This window comes from Purpureocillium lilacinum (assembly GCF_023168085.1).
Source record: "Purpureocillium lilacinum CBS 284.36 DNA, scaffold_2, whole genome shotgun sequence".
Lineage (NCBI taxonomy): Eukaryota > Fungi > Ascomycota > Sordariomycetes > Hypocreales > Ophiocordycipitaceae > Purpureocillium > Purpureocillium lilacinum.
The window spans coordinates 5,586,953-5,614,784 of NW_027072112.1; the positions used below are offsets into that span (position 1 = coordinate 5,586,953).

The 27,832-nt window shown below is 57.9% G+C and overlaps 12 protein-coding genes across 12 annotated transcripts; 4 read left to right on the plus strand and 8 right to left on the minus strand.

Annotated features, from left to right (window-relative positions):
* Positions 1–1,453: 1,453 nt before the first annotated feature.
* On the plus strand, positions 1,454–2,920 carry PLICBS_003466 (uncharacterized protein; the record flags this gene model as incomplete). Its single annotated transcript, XM_018323216.2, has 1 exon — positions 1,454–2,920. The coding sequence occupies one exon, from the start codon at positions 1,454–1,456 to the stop codon at positions 2,918–2,920; it is 1,467 nt and encodes a 488-aa protein (XP_018178446.2).
* Positions 2,921–3,455: 535 nt separating this feature from the next.
* On the minus strand, positions 3,456–4,853 carry PLICBS_003467 (uncharacterized protein; the record flags this gene model as incomplete). Its single annotated transcript, XM_018323217.2, has 2 exons — positions 3,456–4,689; positions 4,762–4,853. 2 exons carry the CDS (start codon positions 4,851–4,853, stop codon positions 3,456–3,458), a joined length of 1,326 nt encoding a protein of 441 aa, XP_018178447.1.
* Positions 4,854–5,464: 611 nt separating this feature from the next.
* Positions 5,465–7,523, minus strand: PLICBS_003468 (uncharacterized protein; the record flags this gene model as incomplete). The annotated part of the gene is made up of 2 exons (XM_065600225.1): positions 5,465–5,922; positions 6,272–7,523. The coding sequence occupies 2 exons, from the start codon at positions 7,521–7,523 to the stop codon at positions 5,465–5,467; spliced, it is 1,710 nt and encodes a 569-aa protein (XP_065456297.1).
* Positions 7,524–8,532: 1,009 nt separating this feature from the next.
* Positions 8,533–9,584, plus strand: PLICBS_003469 (uncharacterized protein; the record flags this gene model as incomplete). The annotated part of the gene is made up of 3 exons (XM_018323219.2): positions 8,533–8,588; positions 8,651–9,154; positions 9,224–9,584. The coding sequence occupies 3 exons, from the start codon at positions 8,533–8,535 to the stop codon at positions 9,582–9,584; spliced, it is 921 nt and encodes a 306-aa protein (XP_018178449.2).
* A 366-nt stretch (positions 9,585–9,950) lies between these two features.
* Positions 9,951–11,064, minus strand: PLICBS_003470 (uncharacterized protein; the record flags this gene model as incomplete). Its single annotated transcript, XM_065600226.1, has 2 exons — positions 9,951–10,021; positions 10,077–11,064. 2 exons carry the CDS (start codon positions 11,062–11,064, stop codon positions 9,951–9,953), a joined length of 1,059 nt encoding a protein of 352 aa, XP_065456298.1.
* A 405-nt stretch (positions 11,065–11,469) lies between these two features.
* On the minus strand, positions 11,470–12,842 carry PLICBS_003471 (uncharacterized protein; the record flags this gene model as incomplete). The annotated part of the gene is made up of 2 exons (XM_018323221.2): positions 11,470–12,680; positions 12,758–12,842. The coding sequence occupies 2 exons, from the start codon at positions 12,840–12,842 to the stop codon at positions 11,470–11,472; spliced, it is 1,296 nt and encodes a 431-aa protein (XP_018178451.2).
* Positions 12,843–13,371: 529 nt separating this feature from the next.
* On the minus strand, positions 13,372–14,085 carry PLICBS_003472 (uncharacterized protein; the record flags this gene model as incomplete). The annotated part of the gene is made up of 1 exon (XM_065600227.1): positions 13,372–14,085. One exon carries the CDS (start codon positions 14,083–14,085, stop codon positions 13,372–13,374), a length of 714 nt encoding a protein of 237 aa, XP_065456299.1.
* A 543-nt stretch (positions 14,086–14,628) lies between these two features.
* PLICBS_003473 (uncharacterized protein) lies at positions 14,629–18,114 on the minus strand (the record flags this gene model as incomplete). The annotated part of the gene is made up of 1 exon (XM_018323222.2): positions 14,629–18,114. One exon carries the CDS (start codon positions 18,112–18,114, stop codon positions 14,629–14,631), a length of 3,486 nt encoding a protein of 1,161 aa, XP_018178452.2.
* A 968-nt stretch (positions 18,115–19,082) lies between these two features.
* PLICBS_003474 (uncharacterized protein) lies at positions 19,083–19,721 on the minus strand (the record flags this gene model as incomplete). Its single annotated transcript, XM_018323223.2, has 1 exon — positions 19,083–19,721. The coding sequence occupies one exon, from the start codon at positions 19,719–19,721 to the stop codon at positions 19,083–19,085; it is 639 nt and encodes a 212-aa protein (XP_018178453.2).
* A 1,804-nt stretch (positions 19,722–21,525) lies between these two features.
* Positions 21,526–22,248, plus strand: PLICBS_003475 (uncharacterized protein; the record flags this gene model as incomplete). Its single annotated transcript, XM_018323224.2, has 1 exon — positions 21,526–22,248. One exon carries the CDS (start codon positions 21,526–21,528, stop codon positions 22,246–22,248), a length of 723 nt encoding a protein of 240 aa, XP_018178454.1.
* A 1,965-nt stretch (positions 22,249–24,213) lies between these two features.
* PLICBS_003476 (uncharacterized protein) lies at positions 24,214–25,358 on the plus strand (the record flags this gene model as incomplete). Its single annotated transcript, XM_018323225.2, has 2 exons — positions 24,214–24,809; positions 24,875–25,358. 2 exons carry the CDS (start codon positions 24,214–24,216, stop codon positions 25,356–25,358), a joined length of 1,080 nt encoding a protein of 359 aa, XP_018178455.2.
* A 449-nt stretch (positions 25,359–25,807) lies between these two features.
* PLICBS_003477 (uncharacterized protein) lies at positions 25,808–27,447 on the minus strand (the record flags this gene model as incomplete). The annotated part of the gene is made up of 9 exons (XM_018323226.2): positions 25,808–26,011; positions 26,067–26,139; positions 26,192–26,570; positions 26,629–26,643; positions 26,713–26,808; positions 26,873–27,076; positions 27,140–27,183; positions 27,249–27,274; positions 27,331–27,447. 9 exons carry the CDS (start codon positions 27,445–27,447, stop codon positions 25,808–25,810), a joined length of 1,158 nt encoding a protein of 385 aa, XP_018178456.1.
* Positions 27,448–27,832: the final 385 nt, after the last annotated feature.

The window sequence follows — 27,832 nt, forward strand, 5'->3', positions numbered from 1 at the left end:
GATGGCCAGCTTCGCTTGCAATGAAGCTCACACGGGACTCGGTGCTCCCAGTCCCGGAATGGGTAGGCCGTAAAGCCGTGAGAAGCCGCACAACGAGGTCGTGGCACCGGCGAATTCTGCAATCCGCCGTCGGGCCCTGTCCATATTGCAGAAATGGAGTCAATATTTGAGAAACGGAGTAACGCTATATCCAGCGCCATGCTTCAGTGACGCTTTTGGCTTGTGAAGACGGTCTAGATGCAGTGCAAAACCCTTCTGATATCCGCAATTTGTACAACACGGATGTCACCATGCATCGTCGCTGACAGGGCTTGTTTGGCACGGAGATCGGCGGCTAGTCTTGAGCTGAATTTGCATGTTGACGGCCGATAGACGCGAGCAGAATGTCACTTATGCCGAGTGAAGGCTATGTACACGCGCAACTGCGGCAGTAATGCTTCAGTGACACGATCTGGCATGATTTCCTGTGGACTTGTTGATGGCTGACCTAGCCGATCCTGCCTCCCTAAACGGATTGACCTGATCCCTTTGAGAATTGAGATGCTTGAAACATCCTGTATGGTCCATGCCTCCATTATCGACGTGATTTCACACCAGGTTCCTTTGTAATCTGCGTGAGCGTAATAGGAATCATCGCTTTGTTCTGGCCGGGACAGCAACGGGACCGACACGGTGTCGCTAGGGCTGTTTGGCGTCAACGGCAGGCTTAGAACGATGTGGCATGCCTGAGAAGCTTTGATGGAAACTGTTCTTGCAATAAGCCGAAATGCATAGCCACAAGAAAGTATAACCCTTCTATGGACTTGCAAGTTGCGGCCCGGGGAACAAGATGTCGTTGGCGTGATCCTCCACTGGCCCAGACCAGCTACAGCACTAACACGATCGCTGAACGTTTCAAAGTTTCCAGGTTTAACGCCCTTCTGGTCCCTGCAGGGAGGGCAACGCCCATTTGGCCCCCAGACGGACCTCCAGGGCGCCCCCCCCACACGCACCAAGTCACGCCACAAGGGTCGCCCCCAAGGCGTCCGTCCAATCCCCTGGAACGCGGCGGCGCCCTTTGCTCGCTGGGCAACGGCGGCCATTCACCTCGACTCCCCACCATCCCTCCCTCCCTCCTGATCATCACCAACGTGACGCGGCGCGCTGCTGCCGGCAACCTGGCCCCGTGACGCAGCCCGTTCTCCTCGCCGCCCGTACCGTCCGCGATTCCTCGAGCCCTGCCGGCCCTTTCGACCTGCCCGTTTCTTTGTCTCTCGACGAGTCGGAACCCCGGCGCATTGCGAGTGCTGCCCCCGTCTGCGAGACATTCGGCCCGAGTCGCAAGTAAACAACGGCGGCATCTTCCGAATCCCTAAACGTCGCCCGACTACCACCCCTCTTCTCCGCCTCTGCCTCCGACCGACAAGAGAACCCCAAAGCCAGTCTCGCCGTCTTCGTTACCGCCGCCGTTGCCATGCCGTCCGCCGAGGACCAGGCCCGCGCCTCTCGTCCCACCTCGCCCACGCCGTCGCAGCTCCCTCCCGTCCCGAGCTCCCCGGTCTACTCGCTCGCCTCGACCGCGAATCCCATGTCGCAGTTCAACCTGCCCCTCCCGCCGGCGCCGCGCCCCTCCCACGCCGTCCTCACAAAAGCCGACCTCGAGCACTCCCAAGATGCCTACGCCGACCTTCTCAGCTCCGCAAAGGCCTACCGCGTCGCCCTCGCCTCCCTGTCCAACGCGGCATCGGCATTTGGCTCCGCCCTCGAGGCATGCGCCCGCCTGAAGGAGGCCCGCGCCGAGCCTATAGGCCCCTCCGGCGCCGGCACGGCCAGCATGTCGGCGAGCTTCACCACCCCGCGGGGCGCATGCACTGCCGACACGCTGCTCTCCGCGTCCGGCGTGCATCACCTCATCGCAAACCACCAACAGATCCTCTCCGAGACGGTATACCGCGCCTTTGAGGTCCCCCTCCTGCACGACCTCGACAAGTGGCAGTCTGTCATCGACGACGAGGAAGAGACGTACCAACAAAAGATCAAGGCGCAGAGCAGGGAAGTCAAGCGCCTGGAGAAGGAGGGGCTCAAGCTGCACAAGCAGCGCAGGAGGGACGTCGGCAGGTTCCGCGCCCACCTCGTCGAGCTTACGGGCAAGCTGGACGGCCTGACGACGCTGCATGCGGACCACGCGCGCACGTTGCTTAGAGAAAGCCAAGAGACGAGCGGGCGCATCGTCGAAGCCAGCTGCAGCCTCGTCAGAGCCGAAGTGGACATCTTTGAGGGGCTCGCACGAAAGGGATGGAGCGGCGGGGGATTAGACGACTTGCTGGAAAAGGGTCAGGACCTGTTCGCTGTCGAAGATGTCGGTGGCCACGGCGGCGGAGCGACCACAACCACAGGCGAGTCGGCAAAGCTCTTCTCCATCCTGCCACCGAAAAGCATCCTCGCCGACACTGGCTCGGACTCCCGCACCGGGCCTGGGCACGGGCGCGCCGATAGCCTCCTTACAATGGATGGCGACAGATATCAGTCTCTCACCGGCGTCGCATCCGACGCCAAGCACCACCCCGGCGGCGACGCAGACAGCGTCTTCTCGTCCGACTTCAACAAGCCACGCGGGGCGCGACCCTTTTCTCCCCAGCCGATACGCAGAATACCCGCCGATGTGACATTTGACTCTCTCGGCGCGGCGGCGCTGGGACACCTCGGCGAGCCTGAGCCTGAGGCGACGAAGCCTGGGGAAGCAGAACCGGATAGCGAGAGGCCGACGCAATCACAAACGCAGACAGAGACGCAGGGCGAGGAGCGGGACGCAGATGGGGACCCAGAAGAGGACGAGAGTGAGCGGCGTGGCAGGACGGAGTCGCGGTCGCCCATGACCATGTCGGCGCGGTCATCACCGTTTGGGCGACGCGCGGCGTCGCTAGAAGACGGGCGCGAGTAGAACTTGTACAACCACGTTGTCCGGCGATTCACAATGGTTTGGCGGTACGGATGATCCTTGTCGACCCTGACCCTTTGCGCGACCAAACCTGCTATGACGGCGTTGGGCGTTAGACTCTTGTATACTACTATTAGGTGCCATTGTAGTAGCATCCGGTATACGGGGAGGTGGCGGCGACGCAACGATTGCGCAGCACATGAATTACATCACAGCACAGCAGTTTAACAATAGGGCCCTGCTTCATGCAATGCAGAACAAGAAACGATACGTGTGGTGCAACTGTCATTGAGCGCATCAACGTGTATGTGCGTGAATGCTCTTCATTGCGCTTCGAAACTGCCTTCCCAATGCCGTACTTGGCCCGAGCCCTTTAGGCTCGCAGATGCGCCTCCAACGCCGTATCCATGAGTGTCTGTGTCTGTGTGTCTCTGTACCGAACCCAAATTATACACCAACTGGCCGGAATACTCCCTCGTCAAGCTCGTCAAATGCTCCACATTACATGCAAAGCCGTGGAAATGCAACCCTGAACCGTCTACTCGTCCTTGTCCACGGCGCAGACGTCGCCACCAAACAGCCCAAACGTCGCGTCGAGCCACCAGATTATCTTCCAGTAGAGACTAGCCCGACCCCAGTCAAACTCGCCCGTCTCGGAACGCGGCACCTCGTTGCCGATCATGGAGCCGCTGAACCATTTGAATAGCGGGACGGCGCCCGCGAGGCGCTGCATCACTGACTGCTGCGGCAGAAGAGCCTGCTCGGCAGGAAGTAGGCGCGCACGTCTGGCAGTGGGAATGCGCTGGCAGAAAATGCTGTCCTGGTCCATCTGGACCGGCTCGACGGACGTGGACGCGGGCAGGTTCGGGTATGCGACGTTGTTCTCGGTGACGGTCGCTGAGGAGGTATACGAGGGGGACATGGTAGCCGTGTCCATCGTCTGGCTCGACGTGCGGGAGTCGGGAGGGGAGAGGTCGAGTAAGCGGCTCTTGAACATGGTGGGCATGCCGTTGCTGGCACCGCTCTTGCGACGCGGTGTTGCGATCGCCGGCATGCTTTGCGCCCGTCCGTGTTCGAACTCCAACCCTTCGACATCCGGGCAAGCTTCATCCCGGGCCGGGGGAATGCCGCGGTAGGGTTCTGCGTAGATGAGGTGGCCCAGGACGCGTTGAGGGCTGGCGTATGTCGCCGCGGCGGCTGCCTCTGCGCTCTCGAACGTGACTTTGACCCAGTGCTCGCCACCATCTGCGCGGTTCACCATGGAGCGCTCCTCGGCAGAAAGCACCCTGCGGCGCGTGTATGCCGGATCACGCAGCTCCGACTTGTATCGACGCTGAGAAGGAGGCGGTTCGCGCGGGTAGTCTTCGAGAACGGTGCCGGCAAGCGCCTCGTAGTGTGCGACAGCGGCGTATTGCTGCGTGGCGGAGCGGTATCCACGGAGAATCATCTCAACTGGATGAGACTTGACGATGCGCTGAGGGCCTGAGGCGGAGGCGGACGAGGCATCTTCATCCTGGCCGGGCTGTGATTGCCCTGAGGCTTGCTGACCGCCACTGCTCTTGCGCTGGGTCGCAGACGAGGATGTGGCGGCTTGGTTGGAGACCCAGTCGCCGAACAACTTGTCGGCGGCTGCAAGGGTCGGGTTCTCACGGGGGCCGCCGCGCGCAGGCGTCCCTGTTCTGGAACGAGAGCGACGCGTGGACTTGCCGAAGGAGCCTGACTCTGGAGCGTTTCGTCTCGATCGCGTGGTGCCAGTATGGGCACCATCTTGCCTACAGAAGTATCCAAGTTAGCGCGCTGAGGATGGGAGGACGTTCTGGAACGCTTGGCAGGCAGAAGCGTACTGGTTAAAAATCATGGCATAAGGGCGCTTGATGCCATCATCGCCAATGTAGCATTCGTCGTCGGGGACGTTGTGCAGGATGAGGGGAGCCATGGTGCGCGGCGTCGCAGAAGGGAGTCGCTAGGGGCGATGTAGGGAGCGCTCGCGCTGTCTGCGGCGTTTGGAGGGATGGCGCGGCGACGCGACGCGACGCTGTGGCTGATTCGTGTTGATGGATGAAGTTGGCGATGAAGCTGGAGCTGAGCTGGGATAAATTTCCTGGCAGGGCAACGGCTGGAGGTGCGGGTGGGGATTTGGTTTCTCCGACAGGGCGGCTGCCCAGGATTGGCCAATGCGGCAGGCGCCCGAGATACACTGAGCAGCAAGCACCAAGGAGTCGCCTGCGCCCACTGAAAGGACCTGAATCGATGGAACCCGGCGACTTCATCTCGATATTCGCCTGTGCAATTGCTATTGTGTGATTGAACAATGGCACCGTCATGCAATCCAGCAGGAGGCACTCCGCGGCGTGAAACGTGCAGATAGGCGTGGCATTGCCTGCCTCTCAGTAGGTCATTCTCAAGGAATAATTCCATTCCCACTGCAAATCTATCCCAACCTGCCTGCTCGTTTGGAGACCCTTGCTTGGACAGGCTTCATGTGATCCGCGAACAAACAAGACGTGCAACCAGATTGCGTCCCAGCGCTCGATACTGGATTGTTCGCTACGAAGAAGACGGGACACCCACGTTAATAACCATGAAAACCTTGTGATGCCCGATTCGGTCCAGTTGGATACCGGCCCCGGCGCTCGTCGCAGAATCGAAGACGCAGTCATCAATATCGGCACCCATCGAGCGACCCTGCAACATCTCGAGTACCAGACGAACCTGCCTTGTGTGCTCGTCTTTAGAGGCGGAGAAGACGAGGATCACGTTATTGACCGACAGACAAAACGTCTGGTCGATGTCTGGCGTTGCGTCCAATGCTGCCTGGAGCTCAGCACTCGAGTGTCGCGTTCCGATACGTGTGTAGATGGCAGCGTCGCGGGCCTTTTCAAATGCCCCTGGCACGGCCGGGGACCAGACGGCGACGTTGGTCTCGCCTCCGGAGGCATGGCCGACCGTGCCCTCTTCGCCGATCTGAAATTGTCCCGAGCCTGTGGTCATGTTCAGCTCAATGACTGCGTACACGTGTTAGCTGGACCGTGGTTACGCAGACACAGGCGCTTCGTCATGCTTGCGCCGTGAACATACAGGTGCGTCAAAAGGGTGCAAATCGGGCTCGACTGTCAAGATGGCTGCGATGAATGAGAGAGAGGTTATTTGCCCGACACGAGCTGAAGTTGAAGTCAGAAGAAAAGCACGACGGGCTGTCACGGGACCTGCAGCCTGCCAATAATTACTTGGAAAGGCACATCGAAACCTGGTTTCGCACGACTCAATCAAGTCCTTTCTTGCCTTTGAAGTAATCTTAGATGAGGGCACAGTCAGTCTGTCATGCCTCGACCTCAAACTCAATCCCCTTCGAACCTTCGACCCGTGCCTTTGGCCGTCCATCATTGTCTCGCGGATCAACCACATCGCCGCTGATAAAGCATGGCAACGAGACCTCCGTCTGCTCATGCGCTTCTGCGTCGCCCCAGTTCCACCAATCCAGCTCCACGCCAGCAAAGCGTACGCGGAACCGGTCTCCAGGCACAGTGTCCGCTGGGAAGTCGGCGCCGCCAGGTTCGTGGGCGACGTATTCGTATGTCCACGATTCGCCTGGCCGAAGAGACACGAAATCCTCGTGCCGCGCGACGTGGACACGCACGTCGGGATCATCTACGATGAAATACCCAAGCGTCTCGTCACGATCGCAAGGAACCCAGGCGTCGCCGCTTCCTCCTTCTCCACCATGAGGCTCGTCGTGGCCGCGACGAAACAAGCGAAAGGCAGAATTGATGCGATGGGTATGGAAAGTAACGGGCTTGCTGCCCTCGAGCGTAATGCGCGCCACAATCTTGATCTTGTTGCTAAGAGACTTTTCGGCTGGGCCTTCGAGCGTGGTGCTGAAAACGGGAGCGCCTGGGTCTGAGTGCTGGGTGTGATCATCGTCTACCTCAGCAGCAGCGCGACGAGTATTGGACAGCTCGCTCCGCCACAGGTATTCCATGGTATTGGCTTCAGTAAAGCCGAACTTCGCTTCCGCCTCAGCCCGCCCGGGCCAAGGTTCCGCTTCTTCAGTGGCTGTAAAAGTGAAGCCCTCGCTGGCGGGAAGCGAAAGTCCCCGCGGTGACTTTGGGTCTTGGTACTCAAGGTAAGTGCCGTCTTTGTCGCTCATGGAGCCCCAGCCCCAGTATGTGATGTCTCCTCCCGGCCACTGCAGGCGATACTTCTCTCCAGGGACAAGGCGACGCTGGTAGTCATCAGGTAGGGTGCATCGAAAGGTGTGAGATCCGGACGGTTGGAGTTCCAGGAGGTCGAACATGACCTGGTTGGTGGAAGTCACCTGTATTGGCTCCTCTTTGCTCGGAGAGGAAGATGTCAACGAAGGGACCTCAATGTCGACCGTCTGCAAGCCCGTGTCTGTCTCATGGAAGAGGGTGAAGCGGCCTTCAGAGAAGCCATCCCGAGACGCATTCCACTTGACTATGCAAGGCTCGTCGCGAGAGTCCGGCTGTCGGCGGAGTGTGACGACAACTTGAAAGGGCAATGTAGTTGACACCTCTGGAGGCGAAGTTGAGGACTCGACGTCGACGGTGATGCGAGGAACGTCCGAGTTGTTGGTGCCTGACTCCATTTTGCCTCACATTTGCGATTGTGAGTGCGTTGGGAGGCTTTGGTTGGGGGACCGAAGCAGCAGACCCTTTTTGTTGGTGGGACTCAGAGCGCTTGGGTCGCTTCAGCGTTGCCACTGAACTTGTTCTGTTGACAAGAATAGAATTGTCGATCGACTGCACCAAGCGTTAAGAGCGCATCATCTGAGGACGTCATCGGCACGTGGGGGCGGAACATCGCGATCGAACTCGACACTATGAGCTTAATGGCACGTCGGGCTACGCTGACAGTTCTCGCTTCGAGGCGCAGTCGCCGCTGCAATCCCATTTGGGGGCCGAACTACTGGCTCTTGCCCTGTCTACAATCAGGGCGTACCTGCCTCCTCTCAGGGTATATCGGCCGCTCCGTCAGCTGAAGGGGCGGCAGGAGCACGGCCAGAGAAGCCTTGTCGGGCGATCGCCATTTGACAGGCGCCGAGAAGCCGTCACCCCAGCCTGACTGACGCCACTCCGGCGGCTGAAACATCTATACTCGAACATATGTTGTGCATCCCGAACTTAGTATCCGCATCCTCGTACAGTAAGCCTGCGCCGCCAATAGGTCGCATCGATGATGTCGTTCGCAATCCCTGGCTCAACAGGAAACCTCCGGCTCGATTGGACGTCAGGAGTGACCTGCATATCATGCCCGAGGGTGGTCCTTTGTGGCGCCTCGGGGTGCCTCATGGCTACAGCTGGATTGACGATCAGACCGAACGTGGACAGCCTCTAAGCAGCGGCCGAGCGCGGTCGGAGGTTCAGCTCAACATGCCATTAGATCTCTTACGATTCGTGCCAACTAGGGGTCTAGAGAGAAAGGTATAAAGTGTTGATGACCTCAAGACTCAATGTCCATTTCGATTTCGAGAGTAGAGCAGAACAAGTTGCCTACAGTTGTCCTTTCTGAGTGCCGCCGAGAATAGTCCTCTCAGCAACTTACAAGTCTTCCACGCCCTTTGATAAGCTCGCGCCGTGCAACACTTCGTCCTCAAGATGAAGTATTCGGTTTCGCTGATGCTGGCTCTGACCGGCCTCGGTGGTCTTGTTGAGTACGCCGACACACTTGCTCATCACTCCAGTCCTCCCATCCGTCGCTGACATCGTGCTCCAGTGCCGGCTCCCTCATCCCCCGAAAGTGGAAGTTTGACGGCAGCACCTGCGACGCAAACAAGCAAAAGGTCCTCAAGGCCGAGTTCAAGTCCGCTGCGCTGATGGCGTCTATCGCGTCTCTGATCCCCAAGGACGACTTGTACTACAAGACCTTCATCTCAGACCTCCACCAAAGCATGGGCGAGGGGTTCGCATCCAACATCAGGAATGGCTACGGACGCATGGCAAAGATGCTGCAAGAGGATGAGGAGGGTTACGAGATCAAGGTTACGTGCGATGACGGAACCGATGGCTGCAAGAAGAAGTGGTTTGCTCACATGAACGATGGCAAGCACACGATGAACTTTTGCAACCGCTTCTTTGACTCGAGCAAGGGCATCAAATCGACCGAAGAGAGGATGGACAACTGCGACAAGATTGACCTGCGCGACGCGCAACGCAGCCGCTCGGCCATCATCGTTCACGAGGCATCGCACACCAACTACGCCATGCTGGACACTGACAGGTACATGCCTCCGTCCCGACCTGAAGGTGCCAAGCACTTCCTATAAGTTCTTTACTAACGCCTCAATAGGTCAAAGGACTATGCGTACGGCTTCAACGGCTGCTATAAGCTTGCGAAGGGCGCCTTCAACCGCGACTGCGTCGAGTACAAGGGTGGCAAGGTCCTGTGCCCGGACCCCAAGGACAGCAGCAAGGAGAGCTGGTGCCCCGCCGAGCTTGAAATGAAGAACGCAGATACATGGTCCTTTATTGCTGCGGGCTTCTACTTCAGCAAGGCCTGCAAGAGGACGATTCCGCTGCCGCCGCTTCCACAGCTTCCTGGGACCCCGCCCAAGTCGTCTGCTCGCAGCACCCGCGACGAGAGGAATGCTCGTGCTCCTCTGGCTCCCAAGTGCAGACCCGATGGAGATGCTCTTGTTATTGATGGATGAATAGGCCCTGTGCCGCCTCAGTCCATGGCCTTCGGCAGCGAGCGGTGCACTTGGATTCACGCGCATGGAAAGAAACCAGACTGCATGTATACGAAAGTGCTGGTCACTAGTGACCTACGGCAGCCCAGGCGCCAGCTAGGGAGCTTGAAGAGGGTTTCCGATAGAATGCCAGTTATTGTATTTCGGCTTGTTGATGTACACGGACATTCGCTATGAGAATCGCTGTGAGGAATAGTACACCCCGCTAACCGCCGTTAACACATCAGCCCCGTCATGTGGCAGCATCGCCTCTGTTCATGTTCGGAGGATATCGTGAGTAAAGAATGGTCTGTCATCAATATAGTAAACGTTGAGAGAAAGTGGAGACTAGATCATTGCCACAAGTTCCTTGCCGATCCAGTCCAAGTCATCAATCGGAGACATGATTCTTCGTGAGTCTGTGAAACAAATAAGTAACTTGGCGACCAGGTTGCCTTCGAAAGGGAAACCTACCAGCAAGCACCTCCCTCATCGTCTTTTGACTTTCCATGTCGCGGAGCGGAATTTGGTACAATAACTCCTTGGCGTAGGCCGCAGCAGCCATTGCGGCATAGCCCTGCCACTCTTTGTTCTTGTGCAGGTCACAGTAGTCGGAAATGCCCCGTACGACTAGGCAGGGGAAGTTCCCTATCAGGCCTGCTGATTCCATCTCGAAGCATAAAACGTCGTTTTCGTCGGCAAGTTTGTCCCGAAGAGAGCCGTCTTTGAGAAGCAAGTTTGACGATCCAATTTTGCCATAGTGAATTACGGGCTCATCCTTGACGGTTCGCTCGGCTCGCTGGACGAGCATCGCTGGGTCGTCATCTTCCCATGTCGTGAAGGCAAGTTGATTAGTCTCGACATCGAGAAATTGAGGCCAATAGAGTCTGTCCGTCGTGTGATGTGGTCGCTGGTACCTTTTCTTTAGTCTCGGATACTTCTCCAATGCCCAATCAATGGCTTGTCGAAGCTGATGCCCTTGTGCATCCTCGTAGTGAGCCTCGAGCCTGGCCACCGCGACTTTGAGGATTTGGGGTGTTTCATCCGCCGATTCCCCATTCTGGAGACGGTCTTCTTGTCGATCCTCTGGGGGATCGTATGAATACTTTCGGTCTGAGGCGTTGGTAGACACGCCGACGACGACGTCTCCCAGGCGGACGTCGTGATCGAAACTAGGCGCACCTCCAGCGATGCCGACCATCAAGCCAACCCTGATATTGGTAAACGTGCTAAGCATGTCGCTCGCCACGGTGGCAGCGCACGAAGTCCCGTACTCCCCGGCTGGAAAGACAGCAGTGACCACGTTGTGTGGCCCAATTCTGCCCAGCTCATAGTCATTGCGATCGAGCCTGGAAACGTATCTTGGCCGGTCATGTCTCTCGTCGAACAGCGCTTGTGCGGCGGCGTACTCGGTCGGGAGGGCACATATCCATCCAACGGTATAATCCAAGGGGTCCGACATGGCCAAGAAGCAGCCCAAGAGAAATTCCAGACGATTGCTTGCTTTGAATTCGAGCAATGGCGATGCTCAAGCTCGAGCGAACTCGTAAAGAAGACATGCGCTGGCACAGAATGTTGGGCTGCCACGACATCCATTCATTCGTCAAGCTAAGCGCCGAGGCAGCAACCCCTGCTGACGGGATCGAGAGAAGCCAGAAACGCCGTGGAACATGACTTCTTGAGCACTTCAAGGGCTTCCAGTCCACCTTTAACAGCCGAGTGGCTGTTGCCCTCCAATGCCTTCATGGCGCCTAGCACTTCGAGTAGGGCGCTTGGCACGATGCTGCTAATCTCAACGTAAAGTTTCGGAGGGACACCTCGAAACTGATCGCAAAATACGTGTTGCACCGGCTTCGCAGATTGACTCCTATGCAGACTTCATAAATGCCATGATGGCCTTCAGCGTCGCCCCGTGCTCATATCTCACCGCGCAATCCAGCGCAGGCTGAACATGCGCCTCCCCCGGCGCCACCGTCAACACCACATCCTTCCCACCCACCAGCGCGCCCTTCACATGCGTATCCGCGTCCAAAACCACCGTCTCCGCGCCAAGAAGCTCCCTGCCGAACCTGACGCACGAGTCCAGGAGCGTCTCGCCCGTGCCTACCGTAACGAGCATCTTCTTCGCCACCGCCCCTGCCGCCTCGCTTTTACCCGGCGACGTTGATGCTGACGAGGATGTCGGAGGGAACGCAGCCCTCCACAGCTCGACCGCGCCGTCGCCTTCGCTGGGACACGCCCAGACCTCGCCGGCCGCGGGGCGGAATAAGCAGATGAACACGTTGGCCTGCTGCGCGGAGAGGTAGTCGTTGGCGCTGTTGGCTGCGAAGGAGGCATCGCTGGTTCGCATCGTCACCCACGGAGAGAGCAGTACCACGGCACGGAGCTGCTTCCCTTCCTCGCCGCCTAGCTCCGCCAAGGGCGGCGCGTAGGGTGACGGGCGCACCACGTGCGCGAGCAGGCTGGCGATGAGGTGGCCGCCCGCGCTATCCCCCGCGAGGACCAAGTCTCCTGGCTTGATGGTCCCGTCAACATCGCTGCCAGGCCCGCCGTCAGCACCGGCGCCGACGGCACCACGGTGAAGAAGGTGCTTGACCGCGGCGACCATTTGCACCAACTGCGCCGGGTACGCGTGCTCCGAGCTCAGCGAGTACTCGATGAAGACGACGCTCCTGGCGCCACACGCGGCGGCGCACCGAAGCGCAAGGGGGATGTGTCCCTGCGGGCGTATCGGGTTGAGATAACCTCCTCCATGGGCGTACAGCAGCGTCGGGCCCCGCGCAGGTGCGTTCGCGGGCGTAACGACGTGCAGAACCGGAGGCGGCACGTCGACGGTATCACCGCCGGGCGCTTTCTCAGGCAGCGGCACGGTGATGGCAGTGTAGGGGAGCCCGCGAGCGTGACAGTAGGCTTTGACGGCCTCGCCAGTGAGCTGCGCCCGGGACAGGGCAAAGAGCTGGCGCGGGTTGAGGGACCGCCGCAGGGACTGGAGGTTGGAGATGGCGAGCTTCTGGCGCCAGTTCAGGGACGAAGAGCCAGGGATGCAGCGAGACGTAAAGTTGGCGAGCCAGTGGCATACTGCAAGGTGGGAGCGTCAGTAAGCATATCCCCATGCATTGCCATCTGCGCGCGAGTCTCTTGGTTCAAGATCCTACCAAACACGGGCACGAGCCACGAAAGCGACAACTTGTCAAGGAGGGTCATCCGCCCCGGTAAAGTCGGGGGTGATGCTGAGGACATGGTTACAAGGGCTCGACCGCAACAATGTGTCGCTTAAGAGATGCAAGTTGTGGTGTGTTGTGAGGGTCAGAGTTGGACTCGGCAGTCGTGGTGTTGCCGAGGCTCAGATCAAGCAGCGGGCGAATGCAACACCAACCCCGCGCACTACCGGCCAGTTCGCAAAAGTGTCTTATATTCCAGACTTTAACCCGTACATGTACCGTGAGTCAATTGACCCTGAATTCCCGTCAAACAATTTGCCAAACCCCAAATCCCGAAACCTTGAGCCTTGCCCTACCATCGAGTCGTGATCAGTGCCTGTCACTGCCAGCTCTCCACATGCCCATGCCACATGCCACCCAAGTGACTCGACCCTCAGTCACCCAACCTGTATCCTGATCGTATCCCACCATAAACTCTAACCGCAGAGGAGCACCTCTGCGTGGGGTCTGGCCCCTCCGAAAGTGTACTTTTGGATGATTCGGTTGCCTCCGGGTGCCCTCGTCCACACTCCCCAAGGGCGCACAGCCCCATGCAGGTGAAGGATGGACTACCTCCTCAGGCCTGCCAAATGCTCCATGAGCCGCAACTTGCCCGCTCGCTTGCACATGGTCCTGAACACGGCGTCATCATCGCTTCGCTCGTCGTATCTGTCCAGCAACTTCATCGGTGGTCCATCCTCGGCTATGCCTCCGGAAGATGTCATGACAATGATTCGGTCGTAGTCGGCGACGGTTGTGAGGCGTTGCGAGATGGCGATGACGGTAGTGCCGGCGGCGATGCCGTCGCGGAGTGCGACCTGTACCCTCTGGTCGGTGGCACTGTCGAACATAGAGGTGGCCTCGTCCAATACCAGAACGAGGGACTGGCGGAGCATGGCGCGGGCGATGCAGATGATCTGCTTTTGGGCTCGCGAAAGTCCCTCGGGGAGGTAGTCGTCGAGATCGAGGCCGGGCAGCAGCTGCGGCACGTGGAGGCTCTCCAGCAGCTCGTAAAGTCGGTCCTCGTCTTGAACCATGTCCGGATCGAGGTTCTCGCGTAGACTGCCACTGAATAACGTGGGCTCCCGCGGCACGACTGTCACGAGCTGGCGGAGGACGTCGAGCCTGAGAGATGCAATGTCGACGCCATCGAGCTCAATCCGACCGTGAGACGGCAACAACACGCGAATGAGAGCCAGGCCAAGCGACGACTCTTTGCCACCGATGTCGCCCACAATGCCAAGGCGACGGTTCGCATCGACTTGCAGGTCAAAGTCGCGCATCGTTGGGGAGAGGGTAGAGTTGTGTTTTGTTGCGAAACTGCGAAATCGAACATGTCCTCCGCGGGGCCAGCTGTAGCTCGGCGCAGGGCGCTCTCGAGTCGGATCCAAGCACTCCTGCTCCGTCTCCATGTACTCTTTGATGCGTTCGACCGAGTTTAAAGCTTGATTGCCCTGTGAGCAAACTTGCGCCAACACGACCAAAATTTCTGTGGACGTTAAGGCATATGCAAGTACGAGACCCGCGAGCCCGCTGCTAATGGCGTCCTTGTACCAGACAACGAGCGCAGCTGCCAAGAAGGACATGAAGGCGCCAAGAAACGCGACGCGGAGCGTGATCCATTCTCGACTTGCCGCCAGCAACACATTGGGCCGCGAGAGCTGGTCTGCCAAGCGATGGCATTGCTTTGTGAAATCAGCCTGCCGGCCGTAAGCTCGGATCGTCACGTTTCCTCTCAACATCTCTCCGAGATGCTGTTCCAATGGCAGCTTCTCGACGGCCGCGACTCGTCTCAATTGTCGAGACACGTTGGTGTACATGGCACTCTATGCCACATATGCCAGACAAATGAACGCAGCCAGGGGCAAGAAGAAAGGAAACACTGCCGAAATGACTCCCAGGCTCATGACGAGGTTCGAAGAGAGGTGAAGGGCGCTGACGATTGAAGGCGCCAGGTCCCCATCCATCGTGTCCACGTCGCCGGTGAATCGCTTCGCTATTTCTGCAGTAGGTGTTTCTTCAAAGAAACCAAATTTTGCATGGAAGATGCGGGAGATCAGACGCTCATGAATCGACCAAGATGCCGCCAGGACCCGACTATATGCTGCCATGTCGCTGAGCCGACACACGAGGATGTAAACAGCAACAATGGCGGCGTAGACCCCAACGTGGAATCCGGGTCGAGCAACAATCGGAACGTAGTCCGACGCGACCCATGCCGTCGCCCAGAGGTTCAACACCAGCATGAGCGCCTGCTGAGTCGCGAATGCACAAATGGCAGCCAGCAGGCAATATAGCGGCCCCATCGCCCGGATGTAAAATATTAGGGCCGTCCAGCTGGCGGTGCCGGTCAACTTGTCCACTTCGTACGGGGTGACAGCTGCGTCTTTGGGCTTATCGGGCGGCACTCTTGAAAGGTTTTTGGACAGAAAAGTACTCTCGTATGGGATGTCCGGCAGCGGCGCCACGCTGGCAAAGATCTCGGTCACGTCCGTGAGAAGGTTGCGGGACACAGCTCCTGCGGCGACAAGCTCTTGCGGGGTTCCCTGAGCCGAAACCTTTCCATGGTCAAGACGAACGGCAAAGTCGCAGAATGGCACAGCCATCCGAGCTTGGCAAGTTGCCATGATGCAAGTCCGGTTATACATCAGAGGGCCTTTGATGGCCTTGAGCAAAACATGCTTAGCCGTGGAGTTGTCGAGCGTGGTGAGGAGGTCGTCGATGAGGATCACTTTCGCAGTGCTATAGAGAGCTCGGGCGAGTGCTAAGCGGTGTCTCTGGCTGACCGACAGGCAGCACCCGTTTTCGCCCGCGATGGTGAGATCGCCATTCTGCAGTTGCGGCAGGTCATGCATCAAGGCGACAGCCTCAAGCACAGACTTGTAACGCCATGAATCAAACGAAAGCCCAAAGGTGATGTTGGCTCGAAGCGTGTCATTCTGAATCCACGGCGTCTGAGCGCAGTAGGCGACCGAGTCCGAGGGGCAAAACGGGTAACGAGCCGCAAGAGATCGTGTGCTTTCCTTGTCGACCGTGAGACAAACACGGCCAGCGACAAGTTCCATCTCTCCCATGAGCGCCAGCAGCAGCGACGACTTTCCTGCTCCTCTGTGGCCCACGATTGCGTTGAACTTGCCGATGGCGAAAGAAATGTTCACGTCAGTGAGCCTGAATTCTGGGCGCGGTGACATCAACAGTGAGTCAGTCTCCTGAGGTAACTGAGTGCCTGAACCAGTCCATTTGAACGATGCCCCTTGAAACCCAATGGTGTCAAAACGCCGTGGCGACGGTGACTCGAAGACGTCGGGCTCCATGAGGTATTCCGTGATCCTGAGCATGGACGCCTTGGCTGATGGCACAAACCCAGCAATGTCTGAGAGGCGATCTAATGGTGCTCGCAGAGTGGCCAAAGCCGTCAGGGTTGGGAAAAAGGTTGCGGCTGTAAGTCTCTGCTTGGCCACAAAGCAATGCAGGAACAAAGTGACGGTCGTTGCGACAAGCGGCACCGAGTACCCAGCCGTCATAGAAAGGGACCACCAAAACATTCGCACTCGAAGGTTTGCGACCTCTGCCTCGCGCAGTGACGAAACACGACTCTGGAAAGACGCCTCCCACGCGTAGTACTTGATGATGCGAATTCCAGATACAAACTCTGCCATCGTAGTCGATCTTACCCCTCCAATGTGCGAATTCCGCTGCTCGGCTGCAGTCTGCTTCTCCAACAACTGGGGGTAAAATGGAAGCATGATGAACGAGCAAGCCACGCCAGCGAGGCCACTGATGCCGACGATGTTGAACAACGCATAACTGGCGGCAAAGACTTGCACTGGGGCGCTGAGCCACAAGACGTGCACGTGGCTGCCTAGCGTGCTCACCACGTCTGCGTCCACCTTGACGAGGTCAAGGAAAGACTTGACGTAGGCGGAATCAGCTCTTTTATGCTCACGGGTAGTTCCCCTGGTTTTGGGAAGTGGCCGTGGGGAGCTTCGTCGAAGTGACTTGGCCATGACTTCGCTGAGTAGCACTCCCTTGAGCCGGGCCCCGAGCCTAGCACCTGCCCAGTCGCACTGGGTGGCAGCAAGCCCAGTAAGTAGCTTGGATATGAAGATGCCCAAGGCCAAAGCCCAGATGGTGCTGTTGTGGATGTGTTCTGGCTTGTCGAGATACGCGAGAATCGACCGTAGAAACCCAACGGGGGCAAAGAGCAGGATGCTCATGGAGACAGCCCAAAAGCCTTGGACCAGGATGTCGCCCTTGAGAAACAGAACAAGTCGCTTCACAAGACCAGCAGACGGGCTTGATGTTTGAGTGAACGCGGCGGCCAATTGTGACATTCTCTGGTCACGACCAAGTCGGTTGAGGTCGTGCTGCTCAAGTGAGGACCGACGGCCTTTGGCCACGTAGCTGGTCACCCATGAGAGGGTCAGGAGCGAGATGAGGCTCGAAGTATCCTCCGGAGCTGGCTCCAAAATTCCGTTTGTTGTCTCATCCGAGTTCTCTGTCAACTGCCTCGGTGCTGTCGCATGAAGCGCCAGCAGGATGGTGAAGGTGGCGAGAAACAGTAGCGCCAGAACGGCCCGAAGTCTACCATCATCTTGCAGCAGAGAAGAGTGCGCCGATACCAGCGAGCACACCCACTGTATTGAATACAGGATAAAAGAGTGCGTCTGGAGGGCAGACCGGATGCGTACGGTGTTACTCCAAACGCGGCTGGCCAGAAGCGCAAGCATGTAGATGGCTGTGAGGATTTGGGCGAGGGGCAGCGTGAAGGTGTTTTCTCGAGACCGGGAGGGAAACAGAACGAAGAAAACGACGTGCGCCAGGGCACTCGCGAGTATGACAATTGCCTCGATGATAGACGCCGCTGGGGATAGGGTGGTAACTGCCTGGGGCAACTCGTACGCGGCGTTGTTGACGGAACGCGAGCCGCCAACCGCGTCGTTAATTACCGCTTCGCTCTGGCTTTCGTAGTCTGTGTGCGAGTTGCAGCGGCTGCTGGCCCGTGGAGAGTCTTCTCCCGTGAAGAGCCAGCTGATCAGGTAATCTTCCTCTTCCTCCTCGTCCGGCTCGTGTGTGGTGACGTTGCCATCGGTAGCGGGAAGTTGGATGTCGAGCCTGTAATTGTGGGTATCGTGTCGTAATTCCGGATAAGAGCGCTTCCAGATGAGGGAGAGCCAGATGCTCAAGACCGTGAGCGAAACGACAGCGGCTGCTGAAGGCACGAGGGAGCCCAGCACGTCACGGGAAACACAGGTGAAAACGCGTCCATCGTGCCAAAAGCCTTCGTCTCCAGGACACAGAGGGAGCTCCATGTTGAAAACAGGCGGATGACGCGCCGTTCTCGCCGAAGCGGGCGCAACCTGAGATGGATGATGGATGACTTTGATGCGGATGGTTGATCGAGGGCAGGCTGAAGCTGTTGCGAATCGCTGTCAATCCAGAACATCACAGGGTGGGAAGGCGGTGGCTCCAGGATATCCCGGAAGTTGCCTGATGACTGGTCCATGATTCGGATAAGTACCTATTGATGCTGGTGCGAGTTCGGATGGAAGAAGCAGCTGTCTCGCAGGTGGCGGCAGCTGGCGATGTTGCGGTGGTGGAGCGTGTTTCGCGTGGTGAAGGTGGGCAGAATGGGAGAGGGAGCTAGTAGGGCGTCAGAGCAGACAAGTGGCCCTGCTGATGGGGCTTTGGCGGGCGCGCCTGGGCGTTCAGCGCTTGTGCCAGACGGCCAGCACTGTCCAGCGCCCCGAACTCCGTTCACCTGGCGAGCACCGAGAGCCCAAACATGATCGGGCAGCACGCGCCACAAAGAGGGAGTCTAAGCACTGCTCCGGGACGAGAAGTTCGCCACGAGCCAATGTAGCTACGAGTTGATGTAGCTACGGATCTGCTTAGGAGCAAAATGGTTGTTGCTTGAGACTGGTTCTCCGTGACTTGAGCAGTCGCGATGCGTGTATGTGTGCTGCCCGTCTGCTGGCTCGCTTCAGTTGCCCCGTCACCGCATGCTACTGCACACGAAAGAGTAAGGTCACGAGAGAAGGGAGCCATGGGGTCCTGAAGATGCGGTACCAACCCGAGTCGACCTGGCTACACCTATGAAGACGCGATGACCTCATGCTGCGCCAACGACACATGTTTCACCCATCTATCGGCGTCGAGTCTGATCTTGTCACAGTCCGCGCTGCACCTCCGAATTTGACTGAAAGACACAATTATGCTGAAAAAGCCAGCATTTATTCTAGGGGTCAAGTATGTCCATGTTATCGGCGCACTTGTGATGTCAAACAGCAATTCCGCGTTGCCTCTGATCTAGCACCCCGGCGTCGGCTCCGTCGAGCTGCCACACCAAGTCTTTCGGAGAGCGCGTCCCGGGCGTGGGCAGCTCAGTCGTCGCATCGATAGGAGGCGCTTCCCCCAAGCACCGGAACCCGAGTCTTCGCGGCACACCAGCGCTGCGCTCGTTGGCCTCGTCGTGGCGGATCTGCACCCGGTCGGCGCCCATGGCAAAGGCTGCGCGAGCCAGCATCGCGGCCGCCCTCGTCGCCAGCCCGCGGCCCGTCGCATCCGAGGCAATCCAGTAGCCGATCTCGAGCCCGCCAGGGCCGATGCGTCGCATGAGGCCGCACGAGCCGACGATGCGGCCCTCGGCGATGATGGCGAAGTCGTAATCCTCGCCCACGTCCCACGCGCGCCCGGCGCTGCGAGCCAGAAACCCATCGGCGTCGGCCTTGCTGTAGCCTTTTGCGGCCCAGGGCATCCATCGTGCGAGCTCCGCGAGAGAGCTGCTCGCAGCGGCGTACAGGCCGTCGGTGTCGGTCGTGCGCCAGCGACGCAGTATGAGGTCGTCGTTGCGGTCCCCGAGTTGCTCGGGCGGAGGCCCTGGAGGCTCTAACCGCCCAGGATCTTTTTCGTCGCTCATTTTTCTTATCGAGTCTTGCTGGGTGCAGTCAATGCCATGTGGTCGCGCTTTTATGCGTCGAGGGAGAAGAGAGTCATCCTTGAGTTGAGTCAACGGCGACAACACCGGAGCCCATGTCAGGTGTAACTGCGGCCATTTTGGTCGTGCTGAGTGACTCAAGCTATTCCCTGGGCTGACAGCATTTCCGATTCTGCGCACGCAGCGGCAACGGGCGACCGCAACGCCTCACAATCATCGATGCATTCGGGACGAGGACCGAGCGATATCGCAAATTCTCACTTGGTAACAAGCTTGAGCCATTGAATTGAGTCGTACATTCAGGCAGCTCGTGCAGATTGTGGCCAAAGACATGCAGTGAGCGAACGCTGGTGGGCTTCTGAGGTGGCGCCGGCCATACTTGAGGTAGCGTCAATAATACATCGGCGCCGCACCATGACGTTCAAGGGGGCGCTGACAATTGTTCGGCTACTTCACTTGTACACTTTTTTGCAGTCGCCTTCGTCCCTGTTTGGAAGCGATTTGCTCCTGGAGCCGCAGTGACGAAGAAGTGAGATCTCTCATCGCTCAAGCTCATTCCACGTCCATGTTCCGCACCGCGGAATCTGGACTCAAGCCGGATCAACCATGCGTGGCTCATTTCCACACTCGCAGAGAGGCTTTCACCATCAGGGATCATGAGGCGCTAGTCTCGGCAAGGGGATAGGAAACCTGTCGGAGACGGGTGACGGCCATTCAAGAGTGCCGCACCGCGAGCGGAATCCGACACGGTCATGAACTGCACCGAGTCAAAACAAAAATAACCCCGGGGCCTGCAAAACCACGTGGTGGATGATCAGTTTGTCAGGTCACGAACCATATTTTGATGCTTAAACTCGGCTTGCTGACGCCCGACCGCAGCCATTCCGCCAATATAGGACCCTTGGGACTCAGCGTCAAGTGGAACACTGAGCACAGCTTACCGAGAAAAGAAGTTCAAGTCCGTCCTTGGCATTCATTTCGACGCGACAGAGAGTGTCCGTCGGCGTGTTGCAGTCTGTCAGTGGACGTGCGGATGCCGCACGGAGAGAACTTGGAGGACAGCCGACTTTGAGCATCCTCGCCAATGGCCGGTCAGCCGGCCGGGCATCACGCCGTCTGACAGGCGGAGGGCGAGCCCCGGCCCGCCGACGAAGCTTTCCGGATCAGCGCCCAATCTTAATACAACACCCCGGACAGGTTCGTCAGGGCCAGCCCGGCTGGCGGTCGGCTCCCGGAGAGATCAGAAAAGGCGGACGTATTGTCAAGACTGCATTGTACGCGGTGCATACTGATTTGGGTGAGGGTTGCACCTGGATGCTATTCCTGGGCTGCTTATGTGCCCGTCGTCGATCTTGTGGCTATTTACAGGGGCGGAAAGCCTGGTAGCGTCGGCTGTCCCCTGCGGCTGAGGAGCTGCCCCTGGCCGACTGCTGCGGCATCCTGTCGACGGCGAGTAAGCATGCGTGGACGGGGGCCGTGCCGTCCGCTTTGGGCAACCAGCTTGTCGACGATGCTCCGGCTTTGGCTGCGGCTTGTGCGTGAGCGGCTCTTGGCGTAAGGCTCATCAGGGGATGCGCCAGACACAGGACATCAGCATGCGGATTTGAGATCAGGGGAAGTTTACCGATCCTAGCCCAGAACGGGCCTCACTTTAAACATCAACAATCTGCGCATATATAAGTGGCATCCCGGCCATGATCTTCATCCCATCAGCCAGACACCAACCAGCTTCACTCCTTAGCTTCATTTCCTTATCAGTCCAACAGTCACTCCGACGAGACTCACGATGAAGGTCTTTGCTCTCGCAGCCTCTGCCATCGGCCTGGCCTCTGTCGCCAGCGCCTTCCCCATCACGGGCAGCACCGTCAACTGCCGCGCCGGCCCCGACACCAGCTCGGCCGTCAAGAAGACGTACACCAAGGGCACCGACGTCAAGATCGTGTGCCAGACCGAGGGCCCGACCATCGAGGGCAACTCCATCTGGGACAAGACCAGCGACGGCTGCTACGTCGCCGACTTCTACGTCAAGACGGGCAAGAACGGCTACGTCACCGACAAGTGCCCCGGCACCAAGCCGCCCGGCGGCGGCGACGGCGGCGGCGGCAGCATCCCCGGCCCCGTCAAGAACGACTACCCGTACAACGGCCGCTGCTCCGGCATCGACCCCTGGAAGTACTACAAGTGCCAGTGCACCAGCTTCGTCGCCTGGCGCATCAACAAGCGCCTCGGCATCAAGTTCCACAACTACTTCAAGGGCCCTAACTGGGGTGACGCCAAGACCTGGGACGAGGCCGCCCGCAAGACCGGCTACAAGGTCGACAACAACCCCAAGCCCGGCAGCATCGCCCAGCACAGCCGCAACAAGTGGGGGCACGTCGCCTGGGTCACCAAGGTGAACGGCAACCAGGTCACCATCGAGGAGTACAACCACGTCCGCCCCGATACCTACAGCGTCCGCACCGTCAACAAGTCCGAGTTTGTCTACATCCACCTCAAGGCGGGCCACTAATCGGCATCCCCCATAATATCTCTGTACATGGCCAACATCGATTCATTTCTGTCCGTCATGTGTCAGTTGCTGAGGTGTCGCACTGGTACATAAAATAGAGACGTTCAACGTCAGCACGGAACGTATATATAGTTTTGCATGGCGAGCCTGTAAATATAGCAAAAGGAGCATAGGGTTTAACTCTTCAAGTTGGCAAATCGTGCATATGGACCGTGACTTGCCGCCGGGGGCCATGCTCAACTTGACGTCGAGACTCCGGCCACGTCCTGCACCAAACAAGACCAGTCCATGTCATGTGGTGGGGGCAGACTGCGGAAGGCCCAGTTCCGACCTTACGGATGTTTCTATGGCAATTCATCACTTATTAATCGTGGCAACCTTGGTTCATCTGTCCTGTTGCACAATACGGGGGCGGGTCGTGACTCGTGAAGCCAGCACTGCCACCAGACCCGAATCTGAACAAATCACGCCACATGCACATTGCCGGACTAGAGTGGAGCTGTCGATCTCGAACTGCCGCGGGGCGGGCCACCTCTTGAGGGACTTGGGATCAAGGCATGCCCTGCAGGGATAGCCGACGTTTCCTCGCATTAGAGGCCTCCGTTATCAGATTGCAGGACTCGTTGCCTCCTGGCCCGGGCGCCCCGTGATTGATCGTCGCAAGCAACTGTGAGGCCGGAATACACGCACGGACGGCACGGCGTAGCCACGACTCAGGACGCGGAGCTTGGCAGCACATCGAATCCATGCATGCAATACGCCCTGACAGACGGAATGCCAGCACGTGGCCTGACAACGTCACTGTAACGTCGTGTTAAGAATCCCAAGGCGGCCTTGAGGGTCCGTGTTACATGCGCGAGGAGCCAGGCACATGCATGAGAATAGAGTTTGGACCATTCCGATCCGGGAGATCGCCTAGTTTGCGAAACAAGACGCCATCCAACAGCGCCACAAAGGGAGACGAGGCGCGTCTGTCTGACTTAGTCGCCCGAATTCCACCTTAGACGCCTCTAGGCGTGATGCCAAAGCCTGCTGTAATTCTTACAAAACGCCTGGCATCAGCTTGTGTGCGTGCTGTCTTGCGTGGGTTGTCAGTCTAACTTTACGTTGACGGCTTACATGCGACTCATTATCAGACGACATGGAAGCGCAGGCCCAGCGCCATTTGAAAAAGGAAAGAAAAAGAAAATCGGATGTCGAATACATTGCTAGGAGCCTGAAAGCCCTGGTCTGGCGGCAGTCACTTGCGCATTGACTGTCAGGGACCAGATTTGAAGGAACTCCCAATGCCGAGTGAGTGAGTGGCCCAAGTCCCGGGGACGCCGCCTGGTCGCCCGTCTTGGCTTCTGGCCCGGCAGATGATGACACAGGGAGGATGCATACACGCTCCATGAATGTGCGTGCTGGGTCATGATCTGATACATCGCCATTAGTAAATAAGGGAGGAACAATGCTATTTACGAGATCGATGAACTCGAGCATTTGACTGCTTGTCAGATAGATCGATTCAGGTACGTACGACGCTGCGGTTCCCCAGAATGTAACGGTTTGGGTCCGACGTGCTGGGTCGTCTCGGCGCCTCGCGTGGGCTAAGGGGCGCTAGGCTTGGAGTTCGGACTTGCCCACCTTTCTCAGCATTACAAAGTTCAAGATGCGGGCCTCGAGACTGGAGGAACCATGGCTCAGCCACGGTCGGGACGGGACACCACGCCCATGCCCATGCTTCGCCGGGATTCCATGTTCCTACTTGTAGAATTACTGGCACGCACATTGATGAGAGATTGCGTACGTATGTGGCTTGGACTGACGCGGAGATTCCCGCTTGGTTCCTGATACATCTTCATGAGAGGCCCAAATAAGAAGTATAAGTACAGACCTCGCGCCCGATTGGTGTCCGACTCGACGATTGACACGATTAGCGAGCTTGTTCTTCTTGTTGTAAAGACATTCATTCCTCAATTCACAATGCTCTACTCGCTTGCAGCGGCGCTACTTCTGGGGCGGGCTCTTGCCGTCGACCGTCTTCTGGGCTTCAACGCAAAGCCCCTAGTTGAGAATCGCACCATCGACGAAATCTACAAGGCTGCTCTGGCCGAAGGTGGCGTTGTGACTCTGTGGCATGGCGGCGACGAGACCAACCAGAGGGACAGCCTCAAGGAAGCCTTTGAGAAGCAGTTCCCTGGCATGACGCTCGATCTCACGGTCGACCTGTCGAAGTACCTCGACGGCAAGATTGACGAGCAGGTCGCCGGTGGCAACGTCACTGTCGACAGTGTCATGTTGCAAACGACACACGACTTTACACGATGGGCACAACACGGCGTGCTTCTCAACTACGCGCCCAACAACTTTGACAAGATCCGGCCCGCCTTTAAGGATTCGACGTCGGCATCGTACTACGGTACCGAGATTCTCTGGCTGTCCAACGTCTGGAACACCAAGAAGCTGCCAGACGCCACCTTTGACACCTTTCAAGAGTTCCTCAAGCCCGAGTACAAGGACAAGATCGTGCTTGCGTACCCCAACGACGATGATGCAATCCTGTACGCATTTGACCTCATGTAAGTGAAGCCGTTGACACCGTGCACGTGTGGAGCGGCCCTGGGCGATACTGACTAGTACGCAGCATGCAGCAGCACGGCATCGCCTGGTTCGACAAGCTCCTAGCCCAGAACCCGCGATGGGTACGCGGGACGCAGACGCCAGCGACGCTCCTCCTCAACGATACGGAGGATGTGGCCGTGACCTTTACGACGATTGTCGGTTTCGACCCTATCGAGAACGCAAACCAGACATTCCCGACCGACGGACAGTTCGTCAGCTGGGCGCAAACGGGTGGCATCCTGGCCGATGCGCCGCACCCAGAAGGCGCAAAGCTGCTGCACAACTGGATCCTGAGCGACGACTACCAGAAGAGCTTGGGGTGGAGCGTCCGTGGTGACATCCCGCGACCCGAGGGTGTGCCCGACATGATGAGCCTGCCGACGACCAACACGCCCGACTTTCCGCGCTGGATGCAGGACCGCAGCAAGGTCGAGCGCCTGAGGTTCTGGTTCGAGAACAAGCTGGGAACTGCCCAGGGACTGAGCCCACTCAAGGACAACATGTAGAGCCCCTGCAGGAGCGAAACTCAACGAAATTAGACCTATTGAAGCATATAGATTGTACACTTCTATTGTACATATAGACAGCATGAACAAACCTTTAGACTCGGCGAATCGTTATATTACCCATATTGTATCGGCGTGAATGTTTCTGGGAAACTCCCATCACGTTGGAAATTACACTGTGTTGCATCAAATACCTTGAATGTGGATATGCATTGTTGGCACAAGGCAGTCGAGGGCGTGACCGATGAATGAAAGGGCCGGAAGTTGCTTAGACACGACCAACCCGTACGAAATACCGGTCGCTGCTGAAGTATGCTTTGGGATATAATGGCCACACGACTCTGTCGTGAGAAAAGCGTTCACTGAACACAATGTTACTGGCTACTGACGGGAGGCCTCTTCGCAAAATCTCGTTAAATCAAGTCCAATATCGAATCAGGCAGCACGTGTTAAAACCCTCCGTTTGGGTGGATAATGACCTTAGTATAGCCATCCACGCGCCTATCAAACTTGTCATAGGCTGACTCGGCGTCTTCGAGGCCAATTTCATGAGACACAACAAAGCTGGGCTTGGCTTTGCCTGAGATGATGAGGTCGCGCAAGTAGCGGTTGTACTTTTTGACATTGCACTGGCCAGTGGCGAGAGAGAGGCCCTGAGGCAGTTAGCCCAAGCGGAATCGGGCTCGTACATGCAAGGAGGGCACGTACCTTCTCAAAGAGCTTTCCGAAACTAAGACTGATCATGCCCTTGGCAGAGGCGTCGTCGGGTGCGCCAGGATCGCTACAAATGTGCTGTCAGCATAAAGGAGCTAGAGTGCCATGCGTAGGCGTACCTAGGCACATAGAGTCCGGGAATGCCGAGCCCTCCGCAAGCCCTAGTCACGCGGATCATGTTTTCGAGGACTATATTAGGCTGCTCCGAAGAGCCGCCCTTGTCTACAGCCTGGTATCCGACGGCGTCGACCGAACGGTCCACCATGCCGCCGTTCTTCTCGATGATCTGGTCAACCGCGTCGCCTTTGGTGAAGTCGATGGGAATGCATCCGATCTTCTCTGCGGCCTGGAGCCGCTCGGGTACACGATCAATGACAAAGACGCGTGATGCGCCGCGCAAGACCGCCGAGTAGGCGGCCATGAGACCGACAGGACCGGCACCAAAGACTGCGATAGACTCGCCGGGGCGGAAGCCGGACAGCTCGACGCCGTGCCAGCCTAGACGGGCGTTAGCGGGAAAAAGCGAGTTGGAGACAGAGCAACAGAAAGTGCTTACCTGTTGGAAAGATGTCTGCAATACTATTAGCCTCGTTCAATGATACCCAGTGCTATCAAATACTTAGGGGCTACATGTACCCACCGGCGAGAAGAATGAAATCTGCCTCATGCTCCTTTCCAGCGGGCAGCTTCAGCGCATTAAAATCGGCGTACGGTACGCGAATATACTGAGCTTGACCTGTACGGCAGTGGTCAGGCTGCGTATTCTCACCTCAAATTGTTGACCATGGAGCGGGCCTCACCTCCGCGGTACGGGCCCATCGCGACGTATCCGTAGGCGCCACCCGCGAAACCGGGATTCACGCCCGTGCAAAAGGCAGTCCTGCCCTCCTCACAGTTGCGGCATCGCCCGTCGGCAACGTTGAAAGGCATCACGACACGGTCTCCTTTCTGAAGAAGGGTGACGCCCGTGCCAAGCTCCTCCACGACGCCCATGTTCTCATGGCCTGCAACCATCAGCGTCCGCCTTCATCGAAGTTTGCGAGTGAGCGATTGGATGTGTAACGTACCAAAGGTGATGCCCGGTTCGGCAGCGGTCCTGCCCTCGTACATACTGTGTTCTGGTGAGTACGGTGCAGCGGGAACAGCGCAGCACAGCGTCCCCAGCTCTGCACTCACTGCAGGTCCGAGCCGCAGATGGCTGCCTACACGACGTCAGCCTTCCTGCAAGTGTACAGACAGGGACGAGAATGCAACTCACGGTGGTGACCCTGACGATGATGTCATCTGGATGCTCGAGCTGCGGCTTGTCCACCTCCTCGACCTTGACCTGGAACGGGCCCTTGTAGTTCAAAGCCTTCATAGTTGAAGACGCCATGATGAATTGTGAGATTTGCTTGTTAGGAATGTGGGAGTACGTGTTGCAACGTGCAAGTGCGGAGAAGCAAAGACTCCATGACCGCCTGTGCGGCAGGCCGACTTATACTTCGCCCAACTGGCGTGGGCGATCGGGTGTAGCTCGGGGAATGCTAATGCGGGGGTTGCCATCGCCAAGCAGAGGCTACGACTCTGGAGGGTCGGGAAACGACGAGCGAGGTCGCAGGGAAGCAGGCTATACCCGGGTATTTGAGAGTATTGATGCGGAGGTTGTGGTGTGATGGCACGGCAGTTGCGTCGAGGTTGGAATTGCCTGCACGTGGAGAGATGATCAGATCCCTGCACTTCTGGAAGACTGCCCAGTTCCTGGCAGTGGTGGGTATCAG